The sequence below is a fragment of the Hemiscyllium ocellatum genome, chromosome 7 (genome assembly GCF_020745735.1).
Source record: "Hemiscyllium ocellatum isolate sHemOce1 chromosome 7, sHemOce1.pat.X.cur, whole genome shotgun sequence".
Classification (NCBI taxonomy): domain Eukaryota; kingdom Metazoa; phylum Chordata; class Chondrichthyes; order Orectolobiformes; family Hemiscylliidae; genus Hemiscyllium; species Hemiscyllium ocellatum.
The window spans coordinates 19,403,218-19,427,057 of record NC_083407.1 but is presented as its reverse complement, the minus strand read 5'-3'; the positions used below and the strand labels follow the sequence as shown (position 1 = coordinate 19,427,057).

The window sequence follows — 23,840 nt, the reverse complement described above, 5'->3', positions numbered from 1 at the left end:
AAACTAGAGAGCATAGGTTTCGGGTGAGAGGGGAAAGATATAAAAGAAACCTCAGAGGCAACATTTTCACAAAGAGGGTGGTGTGTGTATAGAACGAGCTGCCAGAGGAAGTGGTAGAGGCTTGAATAACTGCATTTAAAAGGCATCTGGATGGGTATATGAATAGAAATGGTTTGGGGGGATATGAGTTGGGTGCTGGCAAGTGGGCCTAGATTAGGTTGGGATATCTGTCTGGTCAGTATGGACAAGTTGGACCGAAAGGTCTGTTTCCATGCTGTGTATCTCTCTGATTCTAAATGGGGACCTGGCAGCAGAATATAGGGAGCAAGAACATAAATTAAAATGCAGCATTCAATGGTAGCAAGAAAGAAAGAACAAAGAACGCAGGAACAGGCCCTTCAGCCCTCCAAGCAGGTGCCAATCCAGATCCTCTTTCTAAACCTGTCGCCTATTTTCTAAGCATTTGTATCCATCTGCTCTCTGCCCATATCTGCCTAGATGCATCTTAAATGATGCTATTGTGCCCATATCTACCACCTCTGCTCGCATCGCATTCCCGGTACCCACCACCCTCTGCGTAAAGAACTTTCCATGCATATCTTCTTTAACTTTTTCCCTTCTCACTTTTAACTTGTGACCCTGAGTAATTGAGTCCCCCACTCTGGGAAATACTTTCTTGCTATCCACCCTGTCTATACCTCTCATGATTTTATAGACCTCAATCAGGTCTCCCCTCAGCATCCATCTTTCTAATAAAAATAATCCTAATCTACTCAACCTCTCTTCACAGCTAGTGCCCTCCATACCAGGCAACATCCTGGTGAGCAGCCTTTGCACCGTCTCCAAAGCATCCATTTCCTTTTGGTAATGTGGTGACCAGAACTGTTTGCAGTATTCCAAATGTGGCTGAATCAAAGTCCTATATAACTGTAACATGACGTACCAACTCTCGTACTCAGTACCCTGTCAGATGACTGTATGCCCTCTTGACTACTCTACTGACCTAGGTTGCCACCTTCAGGGTACAATGGAGATGAACATCCAGAATTCTTTGTACATCAATTTTCCTCAAGGTTTTTCCATTTAGCATATAGTTTGCTCTTGAATTAGATCTTCCAAAATGCATCACCTCGCATTTGTCCAGATGGAACTGTATCTGCCATTTCTCCACCCAACTTTCCAATCTATCTGTATTCTGCTGCATTCCCTGACAGTCCCCTTCACTACCTGCTAATCCGACAATCTTGGTGTCATTGGTAAACTTGCTAATCAGATCACCTATACCTTCCTCCTGATCATTTATGTACATCACAAACAACAGTGGTCCCAACACGAATCCCTGTAGACTAACACTGTTCACAGTTCTCCATTTTGAGAAACTCCCTTCTACTACTATTCTCTGTCTCCTGTTGCCCAGCCAGTTTTTATCCATCTAGCTAGTACACCCTGGATCACATGCAACTTCACTTTCTTCATCAGCCTACCATGGGGAACCTTATCAAATGCCTTACTGAAATCCATGTACATGACACCTACAGCCCTTCCCTCATCAATTAACTTTGTCACTTCCTTAATGAAGTCTATTAAGTTGGCAAGGCATGACCTTCCCAGCTCAAAACCACGCTGCCTATCACTGATAAGCCCATTTCTTCCAAATATAAATAGATCCTATCCCTTAGTATCTTCTCCAGCATATACCCTCCCACTGATGTCTGGCTCACTGGTCTATAATTACCTGGATTATCCCTGCTACCCTTCTTAAACAAGGGACAACATTAACAATTCCCCAGTCCTCCATGACCCCACCTGTGTTCAAGGAAGCTGCAAAGATATCTGTTCAGGCCCCAGCTATTTCCTCTCTTGCTTCCCTCAGTCAGCTGGGATAGATCCCATTGGACCTGCACACTTGTCCACTTTAATGTCTTCTAGAATACCCAATGCTTCCTCCCTCCTTCTGCCTACTTTATCTAGAGTAATCAAACATCTATCCCTAACCTCAAAAGGTAATCTCATTGAAGCATAAAAATTCCGACTGGGCTGGACAGGGTGGATGCAGGGATGATGCTTCCTTGGTCAGGGGAGACAGAACAATGGACTATGGTATCAGGACACACAGTAGACCATTTCAGACGGAGAAAAAGAGAGATTTCTGTACTCATCTCAAACACACGAGTTAACAAGGAGTGACAAATAATACTGGGAGTTGTCTGCAGGTTGCCAAACTGTAGTGAGGAAGTAGACGATGGCATTAAATAAGAAATTAGAGATGCTTGCAGAATGGGTGCTAATGTAATCATGGATAATTTCCTTCTACACATTGACTGTGCCAGCCACATTAGCAATAATATTGTGGAAGTTACACTCTTGGAGTGTAAACAAAATGGATTTTGAGACTGATGTAATGAAGAACCAATTCAGTCTAGGTTATTCTATCCTAGATTTGATGTTTTATGCAATGAGAAGTAATTAATTGATAGTTTTACTATAAGAAGTCCTTGAGGAAAAACTGAACAAAATAAAGATAGAATTCTTTATTTAGCTAAAATGTGAAATAGCTCAATCCAAAAAAATGGACCCTCTAAACAAAGAAAATTTTGAAACAAGCAGGGTTGGTTTGGTGTGATAGACTCAGTAATTTCATTAAAATGCATGGCAGTGGATAGGCAGTAGTTAACTTTTAATAAATGAATGAATGTATTGTAGCAGTTATAAATTCCTTTTCACAATGTTGGAAGAGGCACTGGGGTTAACAAGAGAAATTAAGGACATTATTAAATCGGAAGAGCAATTCTATGAATTTGCTATAACATACCAATTCTGAGGCTTGGAAGCAATTTAGAATTGAGCAAAAGGAGACCAAAGGTTGATTGAGAGAGGAAAAATAGAGTAGAGAATAATATTTTAAGGAAGATAAAAGCAAACTGTACGAGCTTCTGTAAACATGTAACAAGCTCAAGATTAGTTAAGACAAAAGAAGAAGTCTTACTGTCTGAAAGAGGAAAAATCATAATGGAAAACAAAGAACTGGCAGAGCAAACTATTACATTTTTGTCTTGAAAAAAGAACTGCATGATAAACTCCCCAAAAATACAAGGAAGCAAGGGTCTTTCAGGAAGGAGAGATTGAAGGGAATTCATATTGTTAAGGCCTGATAACCTGCATCTCAGGTACTAAAGAACATTGTTATGGAAAGAATGAAAGCCTTAATTGTCATCTTCCAAAGTTCTGTAGATTCTGGAGAGTGGCAAATGTCACACAACTGTGGAAGTAAGGAGGGAGGCAGAAAATTGGAAAATACAGACTCTTTTGCTAATACCTATAGTCGGGAAAATGCTGGTCTATGATATTAAAACATGACAACAGAGCAATTTGAAAATAGCAACTATATTACACAAAGTCAGTGTGGATTTATTAAAGGGAAATTGTATTTGACAAATCCACTGGGCTTATGAGAATAAAGCTAATCGAATAGTTGAAAGAAAACCAGTGCTTATGGTATATTTCCATTTTTAGAAAAAAAGCTTTTAATCAGGTCCCACAGGAGAAATTATTTTGCAAATAATAATGAACTGATGTGGACTGAGAATTGATTAGCAGACAAGAACAGAGAGTACAAATATATGGGCCATTTTCAGCGTGGAGAGCCGTGACAACTGGTGTACCATAGGGATCAGTGTTTGGTTACCATCTGTTCACAATATATATCAACTGTTTGGATGAGGGAATTGAATTTTAAAGTTTGCTGATTATGCAAAATTAGTTTGGAGATTGAGTAGTGTGCAGAAGAGAAAGAGATTTCAGGGCAATTGAGGCAAGTTGAGTTTCTTTAATTCAATCATGGGATGTTGGCATCGCTGGGCGAGCATTTATTGCCCCAGTCTCTAGTTGCCCTTGAGAAGGTGGTGGTGAGCTGCCTTCCTGAACTGCTGTGGTCCTTGTGTCCTAATTAGCTCCCAAATGTCCTCCAGGATTTTGACCCAGTCACATTTCATGCACAATAAATGGGGCATGCAATATAATGTGGCTAAATGGGAAGTCGTCCTTGTTGTATGGAAAAACAGAATGACCGAATATTAATAAATAATGATCAATTAGGAAAGATTGCTGTACAAATCAACCAAGTGCACCAGGCATCAGACAGGAGAAGGAAGTGTTACTGCAGGAGCCCAGGATCTTGGTGAGATTGCACCGAGAAAATTGTGTGCAGTTTCGATCTCTTTACTGAAAAAGGATGTATTTGCCATTGAGGTCTTGCAGTGATGATTCACAAGACTGATTCCTGGGATGGCAGGTTTGTTGTATGAGGAGAGGTTTGGTCAACTATGCCTATATTCACTGGGAAAAATGAGAGGGAATCTCACTGTAATGTATAAGATTCTGACAGGAGTGGACAGATTGCCTGCAGGGATGTTGTTTCCTCTGAGTGGGAAGTCCGGAACAAGGGGTTACAGTCTTAGGATATGTGATTGGCAATTTCAGTATGAACTGAGGAGAAATTTCTTCATTCAGAATTTAGCGAACCTATGGGTTCACTACCGCAGAAGGCTGTGAAAGCCAAGTCACTGAACATATTCATGAAATAAAATATTAGAATCCTTGAACACAAAAGTGTCAAGCAGCATCGTGTAAGAGCAGGATTAGCATTTGAGATTGGAGATTAGCCATGATCATGATGACAGGAGGAATGGGCACAGTGGTCAAAGATGCTCGACTCTTTCTCCTAATTTTTATTGTTTGATGTTTCGTGGACATTTGTATGTTCCCAATTACTGATGTCAGGCTAATTGGCTTGTAGTTCCCCATCATCTCTTGCCCTTTTTTTGAATAGTAGAGTGACATTAGATTTTTTACAATCCTGTGCAGACAAATCAGAATGAAGCTTGTTGAATGACACAATTTTTAAAATAATATATATATAATTACCAGAAAAGAAAAGGTGCACTAAATTTGTTTCAAGGTTGCAATCTTATGTCTGGTTTTGGATGGCAGTGATAAAACACTCAAAACTTAGCTCTCACTGTTTGAGATGTCATTTAAACTGAGAGATGAGATTATTGCTTTATAATGACTCCATGCCATTCATTACTTCCAATCTGATGGGAAAATAGAACATAGAACATAGAACATTACAGCAGAGTACAGGCCCTTCGGCCCTTGATGTTGCGCCGACTTGTCATACCAATCAGAAGCCCATTTAACCTACACTATTCCATGTATGTCCATATGATTGTCCAATGATGACTTAAATGTACTAAATATAGCTTGCTTAGGTCTTAAGACTCATTTTACTTTGCTAGTAGGTTCACTTCTGCCATGTTATTTCAGAATTAATTTACCTGATCTCTGTAGTATTACCTCTGTAGGCAGAAATTTTTGTTTGAGTGGAATACGCTAAAATGCAGGTAGAGGTGGTGCAAAAGACTGTCTACTTATTATACACCTCAATGAGAATGCAGAAGAATAAAAATAGAACATAGAACATTACAGCACAGTACAGGCCCTTCAGTCCTCAATGTTGCACTGACCTGTAAAACCAATCTGAAGCCCATCTAACCTACACTATTCCATTCTCGGCCATATGCCTATCCAATGACCATTTGAATGCCTGTAAAGTTGGCGAGTCTACTACTGTTGCAGGCAGTGCATTCCATGCCCCTACTACTCTTGAGTAAAGAAACTACCTCTGATATCTGTTCTATGTCTATCACCCCTCTGTTTAAAGCTATGTCCTCTTATGCTAGCAATCACCATCCTCGGAAAAAGGATCTCACTGTCTACTTGATCTAACCCTCTGAATATCTCATATGCCTCAATTAAGCCACCTCTCAACCTCCTTTTCCCTCACAAAATCAGCCTCAAGTCCCTCAATCTTTCCTCATAAGACTTTCCCTTCATTCCAGGCAACATCCGAGTAAATCTCCTCTGAACCCTTTCCAAAGCTTCCACATCCTTCCTGCATGCAATACTCCAAGTGTGGCCGCACCAGTTTTGTACGGCTGCAGCATTAACTCATGATTCCAAAAATCGATCCCTCTACCAACAAAAGCTAACATACCACATGCCTTCTTAACTGCCCTATCAACCTGAATGGCAACTTTCAGGGATCTATGTATCTGGACACTGAGATCTCTCTGTTCGTCTGCACTGCCAAGAATCTTACCATTTGTCCGGTACTCTGGATTCCTGTTACCCCTTCCAAAGTGGATCAGCACGGTGGCTCAGTGTTTAGCACTGCTGCCTCATAGCACCAGGTCCTAGGTTTGATTCCTGCCTTGGACAACTGTCTGTGTGGAGTTTGCACATTCTCCCTGTATCTGCATGGGTTTTCTCCCGTAGTCCAAAGATGTGCAGATCAGGTGAATTGGCTGTTTAAATTGCCCATAGCTTTAGGTGCATCAGTCAGAGGGAAATGAGTGTGGGTGTGTTACTTTTCGGAGGGTTGGTGTGGACTGATTGGGCTGAAGGGCCTGTTTCCACACTGTAGGGAATCTAATCAATACTTTTCTGCATTAAACTCCATTTGCCACCTCTCAGTCCAGCTTATCTATGTCTCTCTGTAACCTACAACATCCTTCGTTGCTATCCACAACTCCAGTGAGCTTAATGGTCATCTGCAAATTGACGAACCTATCCTTCTATGCCCTCAACCAGATCATTTATAAAAATGACAAACGGCAATGGACCCAAAACAGATCCTTGCGGTATATCACTCATAATTGAGCTCCAGGATGAACATTTCCCATCAAGGAACCAAGCAATGTGTGCAAGTCCAAAATAGCATTTTTCCCAAGCTTTGAAAGTAAACAGCAGAAGATTTACATGACTCCAGCTGAAATTCATTTGTTTCTAATCTCTGAGATATTGTATTACACTGCGTTATCAGTAATGGGATATAATTATATAATTTGTATCTCTCAGCTTAGAATGATACACCATCTTCAGGTTTATGAGAAGAATCTGAAACTGAGCAATTAGGCATATTAATTCATAAGGCCAAGGCATTGATCTGTTGCCACTGGTCCTAGTGCTGTGGGTACAGCTTCTTTTCTATTGTATTGGACTGAAATAGCTTTCATTTCTCCAAGGATAAATCACAACAATTAAAGTAACTTTTAAAAATAGATTTTGGCATGCCGGGTAATTTATACCCATTCTTTATCCATTTATCTGAAAATGATTTCTATTTTGAAGTGACTTTGAATTCTTGTACTTACTCTGTTCTTTATGCAACAGTGGTTAAATTTTCAGGCGGACTAATAAGTCTTGCAAACATTGCAAAACACATATGAAGAGACTCACAGTTGATTTTTCACCTGACATTACCATATTTTATCTTTAACTATTGAAATTTGTGAAATGATGTTTCAAACTTGCAATGAAATTTATTTTCTGGTTTCACTGTTGATTTTACTTGATTTCACATTTAAACGTCTAGGCAATATCTTCTTGGTCAATGGAAATAAATTCCAGTGTGGTTGTAAAAAAGGGCTTCCGATTTGTTCTCGAACATGTTTCAAGCTCTGGTGTTGATTATCTTCAGCACCCCCCACCCCCGTGATTTTAACATAAAGTCTCCATCTCAGCTGCAGAATAGTGAACTCTGCATCACAGAATGGAACATGATCTCAATAAACTTACCCTTATGAAGGAGATGTTGGAATATGACAAAATACAAAAAAAAAACAGAAAATTCAAACATCATCAAAAAGAGAAACTTAAAACAACATCTGAAAAATGTTGATTTAACATTTGGTGCCAAAGTGTTACAAATAAAAGTTAACCTTGTAATCTTTCCCTTTCAGATGCCAATGTCGTATATTTCTGGCAGTTTCTATTTCTCCTGTTTTGTGTACAGTGGGCATTTTTAAGGCCCTGCAATAAAATTTATGGTTGTATCCCTTCCTCAAACTGCAGTCTGCATTTAGGCAAGCTGCCAATCCAACAGGTGAATTGATTGCTTATACTTATAAAGTGAAAATTAAACATTTTAAAACTAGCTCAAAATCAATTTTGCAAGCAATGCAGGCATTTCTCTGAGCGTTGCATAGAATTTAAGGCAATAGTTTTGTAGTTGCATTAGTGAGGCACTATTATGAAGAATTCAGAGAAAAAAAATCACCACAATTGTCTGATACAACCTATTAGTGTATTACATTAAAGAATTAAAAAAAATCTCATTTATTTTATGATGAATACATTCAATATTTTCATAACCCACATTCCACATAAATCACAGATAAACTGTTTGTACATGACCTTTAATGTCTTATTAATAGCTGAACACATTAAATACAAGTTAAACCACAGTCTTTGCAAACATTTTTGTGATTATAGTTATAGATCACAATGAATAAATCACAACACTCTAATTAGGTATTGTATAAATCTTCTGGAACTGGATTTTTTTCTCAATAATCTAGACTGCTTAAAACTAATATTGTTTTATCTCACAGGAACCCCTTATTTTTTGGTAAGTAATACTTTGGAACTTTGCCAGATATTGATATAATGAAACTTGCAATCTGTGGTCCCTTGTTCACATTGAAACAGTAATTCTTTTTTATGGAATTAAGAATTAGCAGTGTTTTAATATAAGCAGAAGAATGACATAAATTCAAACAAACTTAAGCACTTTGACATTCCATGCATCACAGTGATTGTTTTTGTGACATGTGGCACTGAATATAGCAGTGAAACTGAAACAATTCAATGTGGAGGTGGGTGATGGGTTGGGGTAGGGAGAGGATGGAGAGAATGCTTTTTCCAAATGAGTGGGTTGGTTGAAATTGGCTGTCCATTAACTGCACTTTAGCGAGTTATGTTGTTTTGTGAATGGACTTGGGATTTGGTTAGTTCAGTTGGGCAGACAGCTGGTTTGTGATGTAGAGTGAGGTTCAATTCCCACACTGGCTCAGACTACCATGAAAGAGTCTCCTTCTCAATCTCTCCATTCGTCCAAGGTGTGGTGACCCTCATGTTAAACCACCACCAGTTGTCGCTTTCTAATGAGAGACCATCCCTATGGTCTGCTAGGACTATGGCGATTTTACCTTTGCCTATGAATGGACCTCTTCAGATGATCTATTAGCAATCTATTCCATCTGAAAGAGGACGTAAGCAAAGACAAAACTTATATCCTTATGAAAACCCCAAGACGTTGCTGCACAAACTGACCTTGCATCTCTCTCTAAGCAGACACCACTGAATTTTGAAGGGCTTTGATAATTCCTGACAAGCGATGAACAACTACGATAATTTAATTTTTACAAATTATGGCAAGGTAGCTGTGTGGTTAACACTGCTGCCTTATAGCAGCCGGGACCCCCCCACCCCCACCTCCTGGATTCAATTTAAGATTTGGGTGGCCATATGTAGTTTGTATATTCTTCCCGTGTCTGTATGGTTTTATCCAGGTGCTCCGGTTTCCTCCTATAGTCCAAAGATATGCAGCTTAGATGAACTGGCCTTGCTAAATTTCTCATAGTGATAGGGATTGTAGGCAAGGTGGGTTAATCATTGGTAACTGTGAAGTTACGGGGATAAGGTAGGGGCTGGGTCTGGGTGGAATGTACTTTGGAGGATCAGTGCAGACTCGTTGGGCTGAATGGCCTCTTTTTGCATTGTAAGGATTTTATGATTTGCCATTCCTAACCATAAGTCCAAACTCCAAGAAGAACGTCTGTAGCCAAGGGCCCAAAAAGAGAATGCAAATAGTGAAAGAGAAAAAGATAAATATAAAATTCAGGAAAAAAAAGTGTGGATTTTCAATTTGCTATCTGGATCTAAAATTTAGGTGAGAATTGGTCATTCATTGATGGCAGCTATCCAATTTACATTTCAAAACATACAAGGAAACCTGCATTTATATGACACCTTTAATGGCCTCAATATGTCCCATCATGCCTCACAGGAAATAAAGGACTTTTGAGATATGATAGCTGTTATCATGTAGGAAATATGATGGACAATCTGTGAAGACCAAGATCTATATTGCAATGACCAGTTCCTGTTTGAGGTTCCCCAATTCATTCCGATTCCAGATGAGGTATGTCAAAATGTCACGGTTGTGAGTGAGGAGGGATGAACTGGCTCCCTTTTCTAAATTCACCTGCCCTTCACAGTTGGTCACATCAAGGTTAATTTACAAGGGATCCCTTCCCTGTGGATACGTGTCTCCCAGACTAATTCAATTTATACTTTTGAAGAGCCATGTTTAACTAAGCTTTTTTTTACATTATTGGTTAGTAAACATGAGAATTAAAGTTTGCACAGCAACACATATCCACACAGTTCAGAAACAAAAGTTAAGTCTAAAAAAGATAAAAGATCAGTGATCAGTGTGTGGGTCTATGAAGAGTAGAAAACAAGATGCTGTGGTCAGTATTTCAGGTTTTAGACATTGATGTTGGTAGTTGATTTCAAAACATTTAGCTTTTCAGGTCAGTTGCAAGTCCTTTGACGTGCTTCCTTTTGACTGCAGTTTCACTTGCTTCTGGCATCCAAGAAATAGAGAGACCTCCTTTCGTTTTATGTCGAGCAGAGAGCTAATTTCGGATTTACTTAGTTGTGACCTTCACAGCAAACACCTTCACCCATTGGAATGTCCAAACTCTTGTTCTTGCGTCTTCTTGTTGGAATAACTTAAGCATGTCACTTGCCCAGAATACTCTCATTTCTCCCATCATGTTCACTGACTGAAGTAACTCATAGATTACAACTCTGATTCAAGTATATTTCCCCCTTTTAAGCCTTTCTTTTTGAAACTTCCTGTCAGGTGTGACATCCTGGGTCTCCCTCAAGGTTGGAGATAATCCATGCAAGCCTTTACATCAGATTACATTGCTCACAATTTACACGATAAGTCGTTTTTTTTGTTGCATAACCTTTTATTCTTGAAAATACATGCTGTAATTAAACTATCTAGGGGTCCTGATTTCTCATTTCTCATGATTTCTATATTTTTTAATAAAATGGAGTAAGGGATAGACGTTGGCTAGGATTCCAAGGAGTACTCACCTATACTTGTTCCAAAATTGCCTCATGTGGTCAGTTCTGCTTAGCAGAGTGAGAAGATAGGTCCTTCCAAATAAAGGGAAACAAATCAGGTAGTTTCTACAATGAGTATCTGAGCCAGCACATCATATTGATGTATGACTAATTTTCACCCTGAAGTCATATTGTCAGCATCATACAAACATTATGATGCATGGGGAGGCCATTTTCCCCTTTCAAGGTCTGATTTTGATGCATGCAGAGGCTATTTTTCCAATTCAAGCTCTGATTTTGTATTTGACAGAATTCCTAAAGCAAGAGAAGATCAACAATATTCACACACTTACTCTTGATTTAATATTGACTCATAAGCTTAAAAACGATTGCTATCATGAAGGATATTGTGTCATGATTGATATCATGAAGGATCTTGTTGAATCGTTTCTCTTGTATCTTAGCCAAGAGATGTTTGAAGATAATCCTACTCCTTTGAATGGTAATAATATCTAACATAAAAAGTGGGATGCATTTGCAAGATCAAGCATATAGTTTTCTTGTAATCTAACCTGGACCATTGAAACCGCCATTCATGTTGACATGTGATGAAAATTATCGGTCAATTATAAGAGAACAATGCTCTTCAATTAGTTTCTGGCCTTGCTAATCTTAATGGTGTGGTAAATCAGGTACTCAGAGTAGATACTATCTGTTTTATGTCCTTTTAAATGATGGCTCACTCTTCACATTCTGCTAGGCAGAAAATATCTCAAGCAATCATTTCTAAGATGAATATGTGAGTTCTCTGTGGCAACCAGCCCAATATTTGTTCCTCAATTTGTTTGTACACAGATTTCCTGAAAATTTCATTGATGTTCACTTGTATGAAAAAATGGCTGTTAATAAAAAGAAATAATGCCAAGCAGCATCAGTTGAAGTAAAGCACTGAACTTTTCAAATAATGTGAAGGATATCATTCATGCACATTAAGCACAACATATTTAAGAACTAATAATGTAAAAGCTTTTAATTTTTTTTAATATGACTTGTACAAATGTCGTAAAAATGCTGTCAGTGAAACTCAGTTTCAGTGAGGATAATTACTTTTCTGGAAATGTTCACAAAACGGCAATAATGCAATAAAGAACTTGGTTATGTATTACTCTGTGTCTGAAATTCAGGTTTAATTTTACATCCTTTTTTTGGACCATCCTAATTGCAAAAGATTTGCCTGTGTATTTCTCTAGCCTGAGGGTGGAGCCATTGTAATGAACTGAGGTGTGTTGAGGGCACAAATTGATTGCTGAATATAAAATAAATTTTGCATATCTTTCAATTATGCATAGAACACATTTGTAGTCAAGTTTTCACAATGTCTTAGAGTAGGTCTGTACTTTATACCCAATTATGTTTTGTTTCCTAGGGATATGCACATGGAATTCAACCTTTTACATCTCAGACTGTTGCAATGTATTTATATGGCAAAGATGGTGAGGCTGGGGAAGTGTAACTAAACTGGTGACAATTAAAAGATAGCTTAAAACAAAGTTCTCTGCATAGATAGAAATTTGAACTGATTCCACAGTTTAAAAAATCTTTGGTTTCTCTTCAATTGTCACTGATTTTCTCTTTTCACCTGCATTCCTTTTGTGATTAAAAAAAAGGATGTTTTCATTTGATGTACTCTATTCTGTGTGACTGGAAAATTGTTTAACCGAATGACAATATAATGTGAGTGCATTTGACAATGAGTTGTTCCATGAGGTATTCTACTAATATGCATGTCCAAATGAATTCTGATCTGCTTTATACCAAAAGCAAAATGTGCTGGAAACTGACATAAAATGAAAAAAAAACACAAAATGTTCAGCAGATCAGTCTCTCTATGGAGGGAAACAGTGGTAAAATTTAAGGTCATTTTGACTTTTCATCCAGAGATGAAATGATCAAGTCCTTTTTCTCTCTTTTCTGTTGAAGTTTGATGTGATTTCTTGAGGTAAAAACAATGACTGCAGATGCTGGAAACCAGATTCTGGATCAGTGGTGCTGGAAGAGCGCAGCAGTTCAGGCAGCATCCAATGAGCAGTGAAATTGACGTTTCTGGCAAAAGCCCTCCATCAGGAATAAAGGCAGTGAGCCTGAAGCGTGGAGAGATAAGCTAGGGGAGGGTGGGGGTGGGGAGAGAGTAGCATAGAGTACAATGGGTGAGTGGGGGAGGAGATGAAGGTGATAGGTCAGGGAGGAGAGGGTGGAGTGGATAGGTGGAAAAGGAACTAGGCAAGTCGGACAAATCCGGACAAGTCATGGGGACAGTGCTGAGCTGGAAGTTTGAAACTAGGATGAGGTGGGGGAAGGGGAAATGAGGAAGCTGTTGAAGTCCACATTGATGCCCTGGGGTTGAAGTGTTCCGAGGCGGAAGATGAGACGTTCTTCCTCTAGGCATCTGGTGGTGAGGGAGCAGCGGTGAAGGAGGCCCAGGACATCCATGTCTTCGGTAGAGTGGAAGGGGAAGTTGAAATGTTGGGACACGGGGCGGTGTGGTTGATTGCCTAGCTCCTTTTCCACCTATCCACTCCACCCTCTCCTCCCTGACCTATCACCTTCATCTCCTCCCCCACTCACCCATTGTACTCTATGCTACTTTCTCCCCAACCCCACCCTCCTCTAGCTTATCTCTCCACGCTTCAGGCTCACTGCCTTTATTCCTGATGAAGGGCTTTTGCCCGAAACGTGATTTCTTGAGTTGAACATTGCCAAAGTGATCAGGCCTGACTGCTTCACAACTGGATAGCCCTTGCACATGTACCAGTAAGACTAATTTTGTTGAGTCTGACATCTTGAAGTTTATTAATAACGCTATCTATTTTCACTGTTATAAGATCTGAGATTTATACATAGTCAAGGATTTATGCTAATTGATCTCACAGTTACATTGTATGACTAACTTATCATACACAGCACTGATTCTTTTGCACTGCACTGTGAAGGTAAACATAATGATCTCTATTCTGGAATATCACATGATATTATCCAACTGTCTTAATCGTGCACCGCCTGTAAGTGTGCAATCCATACAATAATAGAACAGACACTATCATAGCTGAGTTGGTACAATTCACACTTGAATCCCAATAATATGATTTACAGCAGGATGGAATCGAATTCTGATAGGCAGCAAGACTCTTCATTAAATTAATCTATCCTGAATCCTGAGGCACTGATGTGTGACCCAAAACCTGGTACAAGAAGTCACGGACATGAACAGGGGCTATATCAGTGGATTATCACCATACCCAAACTCATTGACACAAAAGTTCACAGAAAGATATTTTAAACATCTTTTGGAGACAAATTTTCTCATCTTGCTGTCAGCTTTACTTGGACCCAGCTCTTTTAGTTGGAAACTAGTCATTGCAGCAGTACAGAGTGGAGTTATGCAACAGGTCCATGTTGAAGTCCATGAACCACCTGACCACATGGAAATTACTACAAAGTTTAAACTTCCAAGGGGCAAATATATGGCAACACAAATCCTCCGAAAATGTCTCCAACTCTGTGTTAGACTTGGAGATTGCAGCAGGCTTTGGTAATTACCTGGAGCCTTTTCCAGGAAAAGTTTAAGGAATTAAAATCTGTTATGAATGTAACTATGCGGCTGTATATCACAGTCTGGGAACTCACTAGTAATCAGGCTGATTCTGCTCCCATGACATTCACCCGATGACCTCACCCTCCTCTCTTGACAGCCCCCGTGATACCCTGACCAGATTCTGACTCTCCACACAGTTTTGCCAACGTTTTCTGACCTGAGACAACTTCATACCCAACCAGATTCCCCCAACCCCCTGTCTGCGTGGGTTTCCTCCCATATTTCAAAAGATGCTCGGGTAAGGTGAATTGGTCATGCTATATTGTCCATAGTGTTAGGTGTGTGGTGCTGGAAAAGCACAGCATGTCAGGCAGCATCCGAGGAGCAGGAAAATTGACATTTCAGTTAAAAGCCCTTCATCAGGAATGAGGCTGGGAGCCTCCAGTGTGGAGAGATAAATGGGAGGGGTTGGGGGGTGGGTGGAAATGTAGCGGGGAATGTCCCACACCTCCCCCTTCACCACCGTCCAAGGACCCAAAGGAGCCTTCCACATCCGTCAAAGTTTCACTTGTCCTTCCACATGTCATTTTCTGTATCTGTTGCTCCTGATACGATCTCTTTTGCATTGGGGAGACAGGATGCCTACTCGCAGAGCGCTTCCTCAGGACACCTACACCAATCAACCCCACCGCCCCGTGACCAAACACTTCAACTCCCCCTCCCACTCTCCCAAGGACATGCAGGTCCTGGGCCTCCTCCACCGCCGCTCCCTTACCACCTGCACCTGAAGGAAGAACACCTTCAACCCTAGGGCATCAATGTGGATTTCACCAGTTTCCTCAATACCCCTCCCCCCACCTTACCCCAGTTCCACCCTTCCAGCTCAGCACCGCCCTCTTGAATTATCCTACCTGTCCATCCTCCTTCCCACCTACCCGCTCCACCCTCCTCTCCAATCTATCACCATTGCCCCCATCCACCCATTGCACCTTCCGCAGCCCCAACCCTTCCCATTTATCGCTCCACCCCTGAGGTACCCAGCCTCATTCCTGATGAAAGGCTTTTGCCCAAAATGTTGATTTCCCTGCTCCTTAGATGCTGCCTGACCTACTTTACATTTCTAGCACCACATTCTTGAATCTAATCTCCAGCATCTGCAGTCCTCACTTTCGCATAGTGTTAGGTGTGTTCGTCAGGGATTAATGTAGGGAAATGAATCTGGGTGGGTTACTCTTCAGAGGATTGGTGTGGACTTGTTGGGCCAAAGGGCTGTTTCCATATTGTAGGGAGTCTAATCTTTACCCCTACTGAGTGGATATATCCAATCAACAGCATCCCCTGACCCAAACTGGGTCCTACCCAGTTGGCCCTACTCTCTCATCTGACACCCTCTCAGTCCCATTTACTTACTTACCTGCATGTTAACCATTAACTCACATGTTCCTTTGCTAACCATTCACTTACCTGTCTCTTTGCTACCCTCCCAAACTTCTTCCTTAACGTCCTGGGCACCTGTCAATTAGCCATCCTATCTATTTACCTTCCTCAACCACACTCATTCACTGACAATCATTAAACATAATTGTGCTCAGAATTATTAAAAAGAAGTGCCATTAGGCACGAATCAGGATTGAACCTCGGCTCCACCAAGTCTGCAAAACCTGGAGTTATTTGTTGTTATTTTTATGTTACCAACTGATCTTGGGAAGTCTCTCCTGTAAAAAAAACATTGTTGCTGAAACATTACACAGACAATAAATGGTGAACAAAATGTCAAAGAATTGGTAAAAGACATTAAAATGTTCACTACATTTACAGTTAGTGAATAAAACTCAAAATGTTTTTATTGTAAAAAGTATGTTGCACCTTAAAAATACTACAAAAAGTTTCTTTTTAATTGCTGTTTAAATCCCTATGCTGACTTCTTTATTTAAGATGCAGACTTAGGTCATAGTGTCATAGAGGCATGCAACATGGAAACAGACCCATTGGTCCAACTCCTCCATACCAACTTCGTTTCCCAAACTAAACTGGCACCATGAGCTTGTATTTAGCTCATATCTCCCTAAACCTTTCTTAATCATGTACCTTTCCAAAGGTTTTTTGCATGTTTGAACTGTACCTACATCTACCACTTCCTCTGGCAGTTCATTCCAAATGTGCACCATCTTCTATGTGAAAATGTTGTCTCCCAGGTCCCTTTTAAATCTTTCCCCCTCACCTTAAACCTCTATCAGGTCTCCCCTCAACCTCCTCTGCTCCAGGGAAAAACAAAATCCTCTCCTTGTAACTAAAGCCTTCCACCCCAGTAACAACCTTTTAAATCTTTTCTGCACCCTGTAATGATTGTAACGAGGTCAGCTAGGTAGACATCATGGAATATCAGTTCCCTCACTGGGGCTGTTAATCTGATCTAATCAGGGAGCCTTGGCTGACAGTTAAGACAAGGAATATCAGACATCCTGTTCATTCTGACAGCTGGCTCTGAGGGAACTGGATCAGTGTCACAGACTCTTCACATGTAATTAAAGGATGACATGGTGACCGGAAACTTATACTCTGTGGTGTTACTTCACTCCATTTACAAGTTAATAATATCCTTCCAATAGCAGAGTGACCAGAACGCTAAATGTCTTCAAGGCAGAGATTGATAAATTCTTGATGTCACAAGGAATTAAGGGCTATGGGGAGAATTCTGGTAAGTGAAGTTGAAATGCCCATCAGCCATGATTGAATGGCAGAGTAGACTCGATGGGCCGAATGGCCTTACTTCCACTCCTCTGTCTTATGGTCTTATGGTCTTATGGACCAGAACTATGTGCAGTACTACAAAAGTGGCCTCACCATTGTGCTGTACAACCACAATGTGATACCCCGAGTTTTGTATCAGTGCTGTGAGCAATGAAGGCAAGCATGTCAAATGCCTTCTTCACCATCCTGTCTATCTGTTATGCCACTTTCAGGAATTATGTATCTACACCCCACAGGCTTGGTATTCAACAACAATCCCCAGAGCGTGACCATTAACTATGAAAGCCCTCCACCAGAATAATGAGGATGTGCAGCCTCACTGTCCCTATATTGCATTGAGATTGTATCAACTCACTGTGACAGAGGGTCCAGGGGATGGGCAGACTGGCTATAAGATGGATGGGCTAATAAGTGAGTGTTTTCTCCTGAGACTGTGTCAGTCAGAACAGTTTTGTTGCAATTGGAGGTCCTGGACTTTGGTTTAAATTTGAAAATATTAACATTATTTTCCAAGGAAATAGGAAAAAGAAACTTAGCATTATACCACTGTAGAGAATTGGCTGCTGATCTGTCTCAAATCCAATTTCACTAACACTTTCACCACAGGTATATAAGTTAGCTTGCTGAAGATTTGTTTTCAGATGTTTTGTCACCAGACAAGGTAACATCATCAGTGAGAGTCTCCGGTGAAGCACTGATGGTATGTCCAGCCACTCTATTTATAGGTCTTGGACCTTAAGAAATCAAGACGTATAATTAGAGAGGTGGGACATATTATGAGCACTTCACCGGAGACTCTTGTTGATGACGTTGCCTAGTATGGTGACGAAGTGACTGAAAACAAATCTTCCAGCTCAGCGAGATAAGTTACATACTTATCACCAACCTGAGCTACAAATCTTCTCAAAAATCACTTTCACAACAATTACAACTACCTTCTTTTCTAACTAGTCTTCCTCCTTTCAGGGTGGTGATATTGAGGCCAGCTGAAAGTGGTCCATCACTGACATTCAGCACATATCAGGATTGAACCTTGGCTGAACCAAGTCTACAAAGCCTGGAGTTATTTGTTGTATTTTTATGTTATGAAACTGATCTTGGGAAGTCTTTCCTGTAAAAAGAACCTTGGTTACTGAAACATTGCACCGATAATAAATGGAGAACTAAATGTCAACGGGGCCCCTTACTTCCCTTCAAAAGCAAACAAATTGCAGAATAATGAAGAAAACGTCAATTTTGAAGCAACTCCTTTTATATAATCATTTATTATTAGCCAATATTCTATAACAGAGCTGCCTATGTTGTCTGAGTAAACCATGTGTGTGTACCACTAAGCTTTGATGGCCAAATATGAAGTTTAAGACAAACTTACGATGAATTTGCAAGTATCTCATCATGTTGACTGTCATAGAACTCTATGCGTGAAAATAAGCTTTACCCTTCATTGAGGTATCAGTCCCAGGACTAACCCTGTCTAATAATCCAAGCACACACAACTTTCCCTTCTTTTGTAAGTTGTGGGCATCTCTGGCAAGAACAACATTTATTTCTGGTCCCTAATTGTCCTTAATAACCTGGTGGTGAGTCAACTTCATCAACTGCAGTAAACATGTAGTAGAGGTAAACTTAGATTTTTGTTAGGTCAGAAATTGCAGAATTTTCAAATACTTAAGGTGGTAAATAGGATGTCAAGTAAGTAGAGTGCGTTATCCTGCCATATTGATGTTGAGCTTCTTGCATGGAAACTGATGAGTATTCCATTACATCTTTGACTTGTACCTAACAGATGGTACACAGAAGTTAGGGAATCAAGAAGTGAGTTACTATAGAGTGGACAGCACGTTGGCTCAGTGCTTAGCACTGCTGCCTCATAGCACGGGACCTGGGTTCGATTCCAGCATTGGGCGACTGTCTGTGAGGAGTTTGCACATTCTCCCCATGTCTGCACGGGTTTCATCCGGGTGCTCTGGTTTCCTCCCACAATCCAAAGATTAGATTACTTTACAGTGTGGAAACAGGCCCTTTGGCCCAACAAGTCCACACCAACCCACAACCCATCCAGACCCATTCCCCCAACACTACAGGCAATTTAGCATAGCCAATTCACTTAACCTGCACGTTTTTGGACGGTGGGAGGAAACCAGAGCAGCTGGAGGAAACCCATGCAGACACGGGGAGAATGTGCAAACTCCACACAGGCAGTTGCCTGAGGCGGGAATTGAACCCGGTCTCTGGTGCTGTGATGCAGCAGTACTAACCACTGCGCCACCATGCGGCCCTATAGATGTGAAGTTTAGATGAATTGGCCATGATAAATTGCCCATAGTGTTCAGGAATGTGTAGGTTTGGTGCATTCGTCAGGGACAAATGTCGAGTAATGGGGAATGGATTGGGTGGGGCACTCTTTGGAGGGTCAGTGTGGGCTTGTTGGGTCACAGGGCCTGTTTCCACACAGGAGATATTCTACTTGAACTCTAGCATTCACATGGCTAGTCTAGTTAGGTTTCTGGTCAATGATGACCACAGAATGTGCGGAATTCAATGGCACTCACTGTTGAATGTCAAGGAGAGATAGTTAAATTCTCTCTGGATGGGGATGATTATTGTCTGGCATATATGTGGCACAAATAATGCTTATTACCTATAAGGCCAAGTCTCTAAGTAGTCCAGATGTCATTATTTGAGGATGTGGATTCCTTCTATGTCTGAGGAGTTGTGAATGTTGCAGAAAAATAAAAAAAATTAAGTGTCCTTATTTTAGACGTAATGATAGAAGGAAGAGCATTCTTAAAACAGTTGAAGATGTTGGGTATTAACCTGAGCAAATCCTGTTGTGATATCCTGGGTAGAGTTGAGTATTTGGAACAATCACAATCATTTCCAATCTCCAATGTGATTCCAACTAGCACAGTGAATTGCCCGATTCCCATTTACTAATTCACACAGGACAAAGCACTAACTAGGACATATACCCACATAAAGGACTAAGTTGATGGTCCTTCTAATATCTAATTGCCAAGAGCTGGTTGGTACAGCATTCTTTTGACATGGATTCGTAGAAGGAGATTTCAAGATCCATTGCAAATATTTAGTTTCATTTTGATCTTGCTCATTCAAATCAGTAGCAGACTATTATTGCTTTCTTACCTAGATTTTTATCTATCTTTTTCTTCCATAGGCTTTCACAGGGAATGCCAATGCAGATGGTGTTGTGCGACACAAGCTGCAGCACTCCATTAAAGCAAGACTACTTCGCTTTGTTCCTCTTGAGTGGAATCCGCATGGCAGAATAGGGATGAGAGTTGAAGTTTATGGCTGTTCATACAGTAAGTACAAAGGAGTCTGTTTCAAAAGTGCAATTCTCAAACACTGTTATTGTTTGGCTAAGCTAAACTGAAATGAGGAACACTGTCGCTTTGTAGTTCAACACTACAAAGATTTAAATGAGCAGTCCTGGGGACAATCTTATTAAAAGTTAATTCAATGATAGTCATTGCATCAGACAACACATGATTAGATGTGTCTTATAATGAAGTTTGGTGAACATTAAGTAAGAATCTTTATCAGCTTTACTGCAAGAGCCTACAGTCATGAAACATAACTGATTTATGTTAATTCACCTCAAAAGCAAACTTTTATCAGAATAACTAATAATTCAAATCAATGGTCTGGCACTTCTTACAGTTTTGTGGCTAAAACGTCTAAAAGGAACTTGCATTTACATTGAAATAATTTTGAATAAATCAGCACTCCGAATGTGTAGGCAGGATTTTAATTGGGAGTGGGTTCTGGACAAATGAAAGGCAGGTTGGAATTCAGCATCAAACTGCATCAACATCTTCAATGCGAGGGCTATGTTTTAAAAATTCTATCATAACATAATAAGATCATAGATTTTAAGCAGAAATCTCTCAACTCAGTCTCTTGAGCTTACTCCACCATTCAATCATCTTGAAATGAACAAACAGACAAATCCGTACACACGTGATCAACTATAAACTATCGGACCCAGGGCAGGAAGAAGAAGTAATTGGATCTTTTTGGCTACCCACAGAGACGTGGGTAGAACAGGGACAAGAATGGCTGTTGCAGGTTCCAGGGTTTAAATGTTTTAGTAGGATCAGACATGGGGGTAAAAAAGGGGGAGGTGTGGCATTACTTGTCAAAGATAGTATTACAGCAGTGGAATGGACGATGGAAGAGGACTTGCCATCTGAGGTAGTTTGGGCTGAGGTTAGAAATAGGAAAGGTGAGGTCACCCTGTTAGGTGTTTTCTACAGGCCTCCTAATAGTCCTAGAGAAGTAGAGGATAATATTGCGAGGATGATTCAGGAAAAGAGTGAAGGTAGCAGGGTGGTTGTTATGGGGGACTTTAACTTCCCAGATATTGACTGGGAGAGCTATAGCTCGAGTTCATTAGATGGGTCGGTGTTTGTCCAATGTGTGCAGGAGGGTTTCCTGACACAATATGTAGACAGGCCAACAAGAGGTGAGGCTATACTGGATTTGGTTCTAGGTAATGAACCAGGCCAGGTGTTAGACTTGGAGGTAGGTGAGCACTTCGGGGACAGTGACCACAACTCGGTGACTTTTACTTTAGTGATGGAGAGGGATAAGTGTGCGCCGCAGGGCAAGAGTTATAGCTGGGGGCAGGGAAATTATGATGCAGTGAGGCATGACTTAGGATGTGTGGATTGGAAAAACAGGCTTCAAGAGAAGAACACTAATGAGATGTGGGGATTGTTCAAGGAGCAGCTACTACGTGTCCTCGATAAGTATGTACCAGTCAGGCATGGTGTAAAGGGCCTTGTGAGGCAGCCGTGGTTTAGTAAGGAATTGGAATCCCTTGTGAAAGGGAAGAAGGCATATGTAAAGATGAGGCGTGAAGGTTCAGTTGGGGCGATAGAGAGTTATAAGGTAGCCAGGAAGAATCTAAAGAGAGAGCTAAGAGAAGCGAGAAGGGGACATGAAAAGTCTTTAGCTGGTAGGATTAGGGAAAACCCAAAGGCTTTCTATAGGTATGTCAGGAATAAAAGGATGGCTAGGGTAGGTATCGGTCCAGTCAAGGATAGTAGTGGGAAGTTGTGTGTGGAGGCGGAGGAGATTGGAGAGACACTAAATCAATACTTTTCATCAGTATTCACTCAGGAACAGGACACTGTTGCTGACGTGAATATGGAGTCACAAATGATTAGAATGGATGGCCTGGAAATATGCAGGGAAGAGGTTCTGGGAATATTGGAGAGGATGAAAATAGATAAGTCTCCTGGGCCTGATGGCATTTACCCTAGGATCCTATGGGAAGCTAGGGAGGAGATAGCAGAGCCATTGGCCTGGATTTTTATGTCGTCATTGTCAACGGGAATAGTACCAGAGGACTGGAGGATAGCGAATGTGGTCCCCTTGTTCAAGAAAGGGAGTAGGGATAGCCCTAGTAACTATAGGCCAATGAGTCTGACTTCAGTGGTGGGCAAAGTCTTAGAGAGAATGGTAAGGGATAAGATTTATGAACATCTGGATAGGAATAACGTGATCAAGGATAGCCAGCATGGTTTTGTGAAGGGCAGGTCGTGCCTCACAAACCTTATTGAGTTCTTTGAGAAGGTGACTAAGGAAGTGGACGAGGGTAAAGCAGTAGATGTTGTGTATATGGATTTTAGTAAGGCGTTCGATAAGGTTCCCCATGGTAGGCTAATGCTAAAACTACGGAGGTATGGCATTGAGGATACATTAGAGGTTTGGATTAGGAATTGGCTGGCTGGAAGGAGACAGAGGGTAGTAGTTGATGGACTAAGTTCATCTTGGAGTGCAGTTACTAGCGGTGTACCACAAGGATCTGTTTTGGGACCATTGCTTTTTGTTATCTTTATAAATGATCTAGAGGAAGGGCTTGAAAGCTGGGTAAGCAAGTTTGCGGATGACACAAAAGTCGGTGGAGTTGTGGATAGTGAGGAAGGAAGTGGTAGGTTACAGCGGGATATAGATAAGTTGCAGAGCTGGGCAGAAAGGTGGCAAATGGAATTCAATGTAGCTAAGTGTGAAGTCATTCACTTTGGTAGGAGTAACAAGATGATGGATTACTGGGCTAATGGTAGGCTACTTGGTAGTGTGGATGAGCAGAGGGATCTTGGTGTCCATGTACACAGATCTCTGAAAGTTGCCACCCAGGTAAATAGTGCTGTGAGGAAGGCATATGGTGTACTGGGCTTTATTGGTAGAGGAATTGCGTTCCGGAGTCCTGAGGTCATGTTGCAACTGTATAAGACTCTGGTGCGGCCTCATCTGGAGTATTGTGTGCAGTTTTGGTCGCCATACTATAGGAAGGATGTGGAGGCATTGGAACGAGTGCAGAGGAGGTCTACCAGGATGTTGCCTGGAATGGTAGGAAAATCTTATGAGGAAAGGCTGAGGCACTTGGGGCTGTTCTCATTGGAGAAGAGAAGGTTTAGGGGAGATTTGATAGAGGTGTATAAGATGATTAGGGGTTTAGATAAGGTCGACACTGAGAACC

General features: G+C 40.8%; 1 protein-coding gene across 1 annotated transcript in view; it reads left to right on the top strand.

Annotated features, from left to right (window-relative positions):
• The window catches only part of LOC132817391 (contactin-associated protein-like 5), an 899,316-nt gene that overhangs the window by 259,119 nt on the left and 616,357 nt on the right, over positions 1–23,840 (top strand). The window contains exon 4 of the mRNA XM_060827811.1: positions 20,508–20,655. Within this exon, the coding sequence (XP_060683794.1) occupies positions 20,508–20,655 (148 nt within the window). The remainder of the gene's footprint in view (positions 1–20,507; positions 20,656–23,840) is intronic.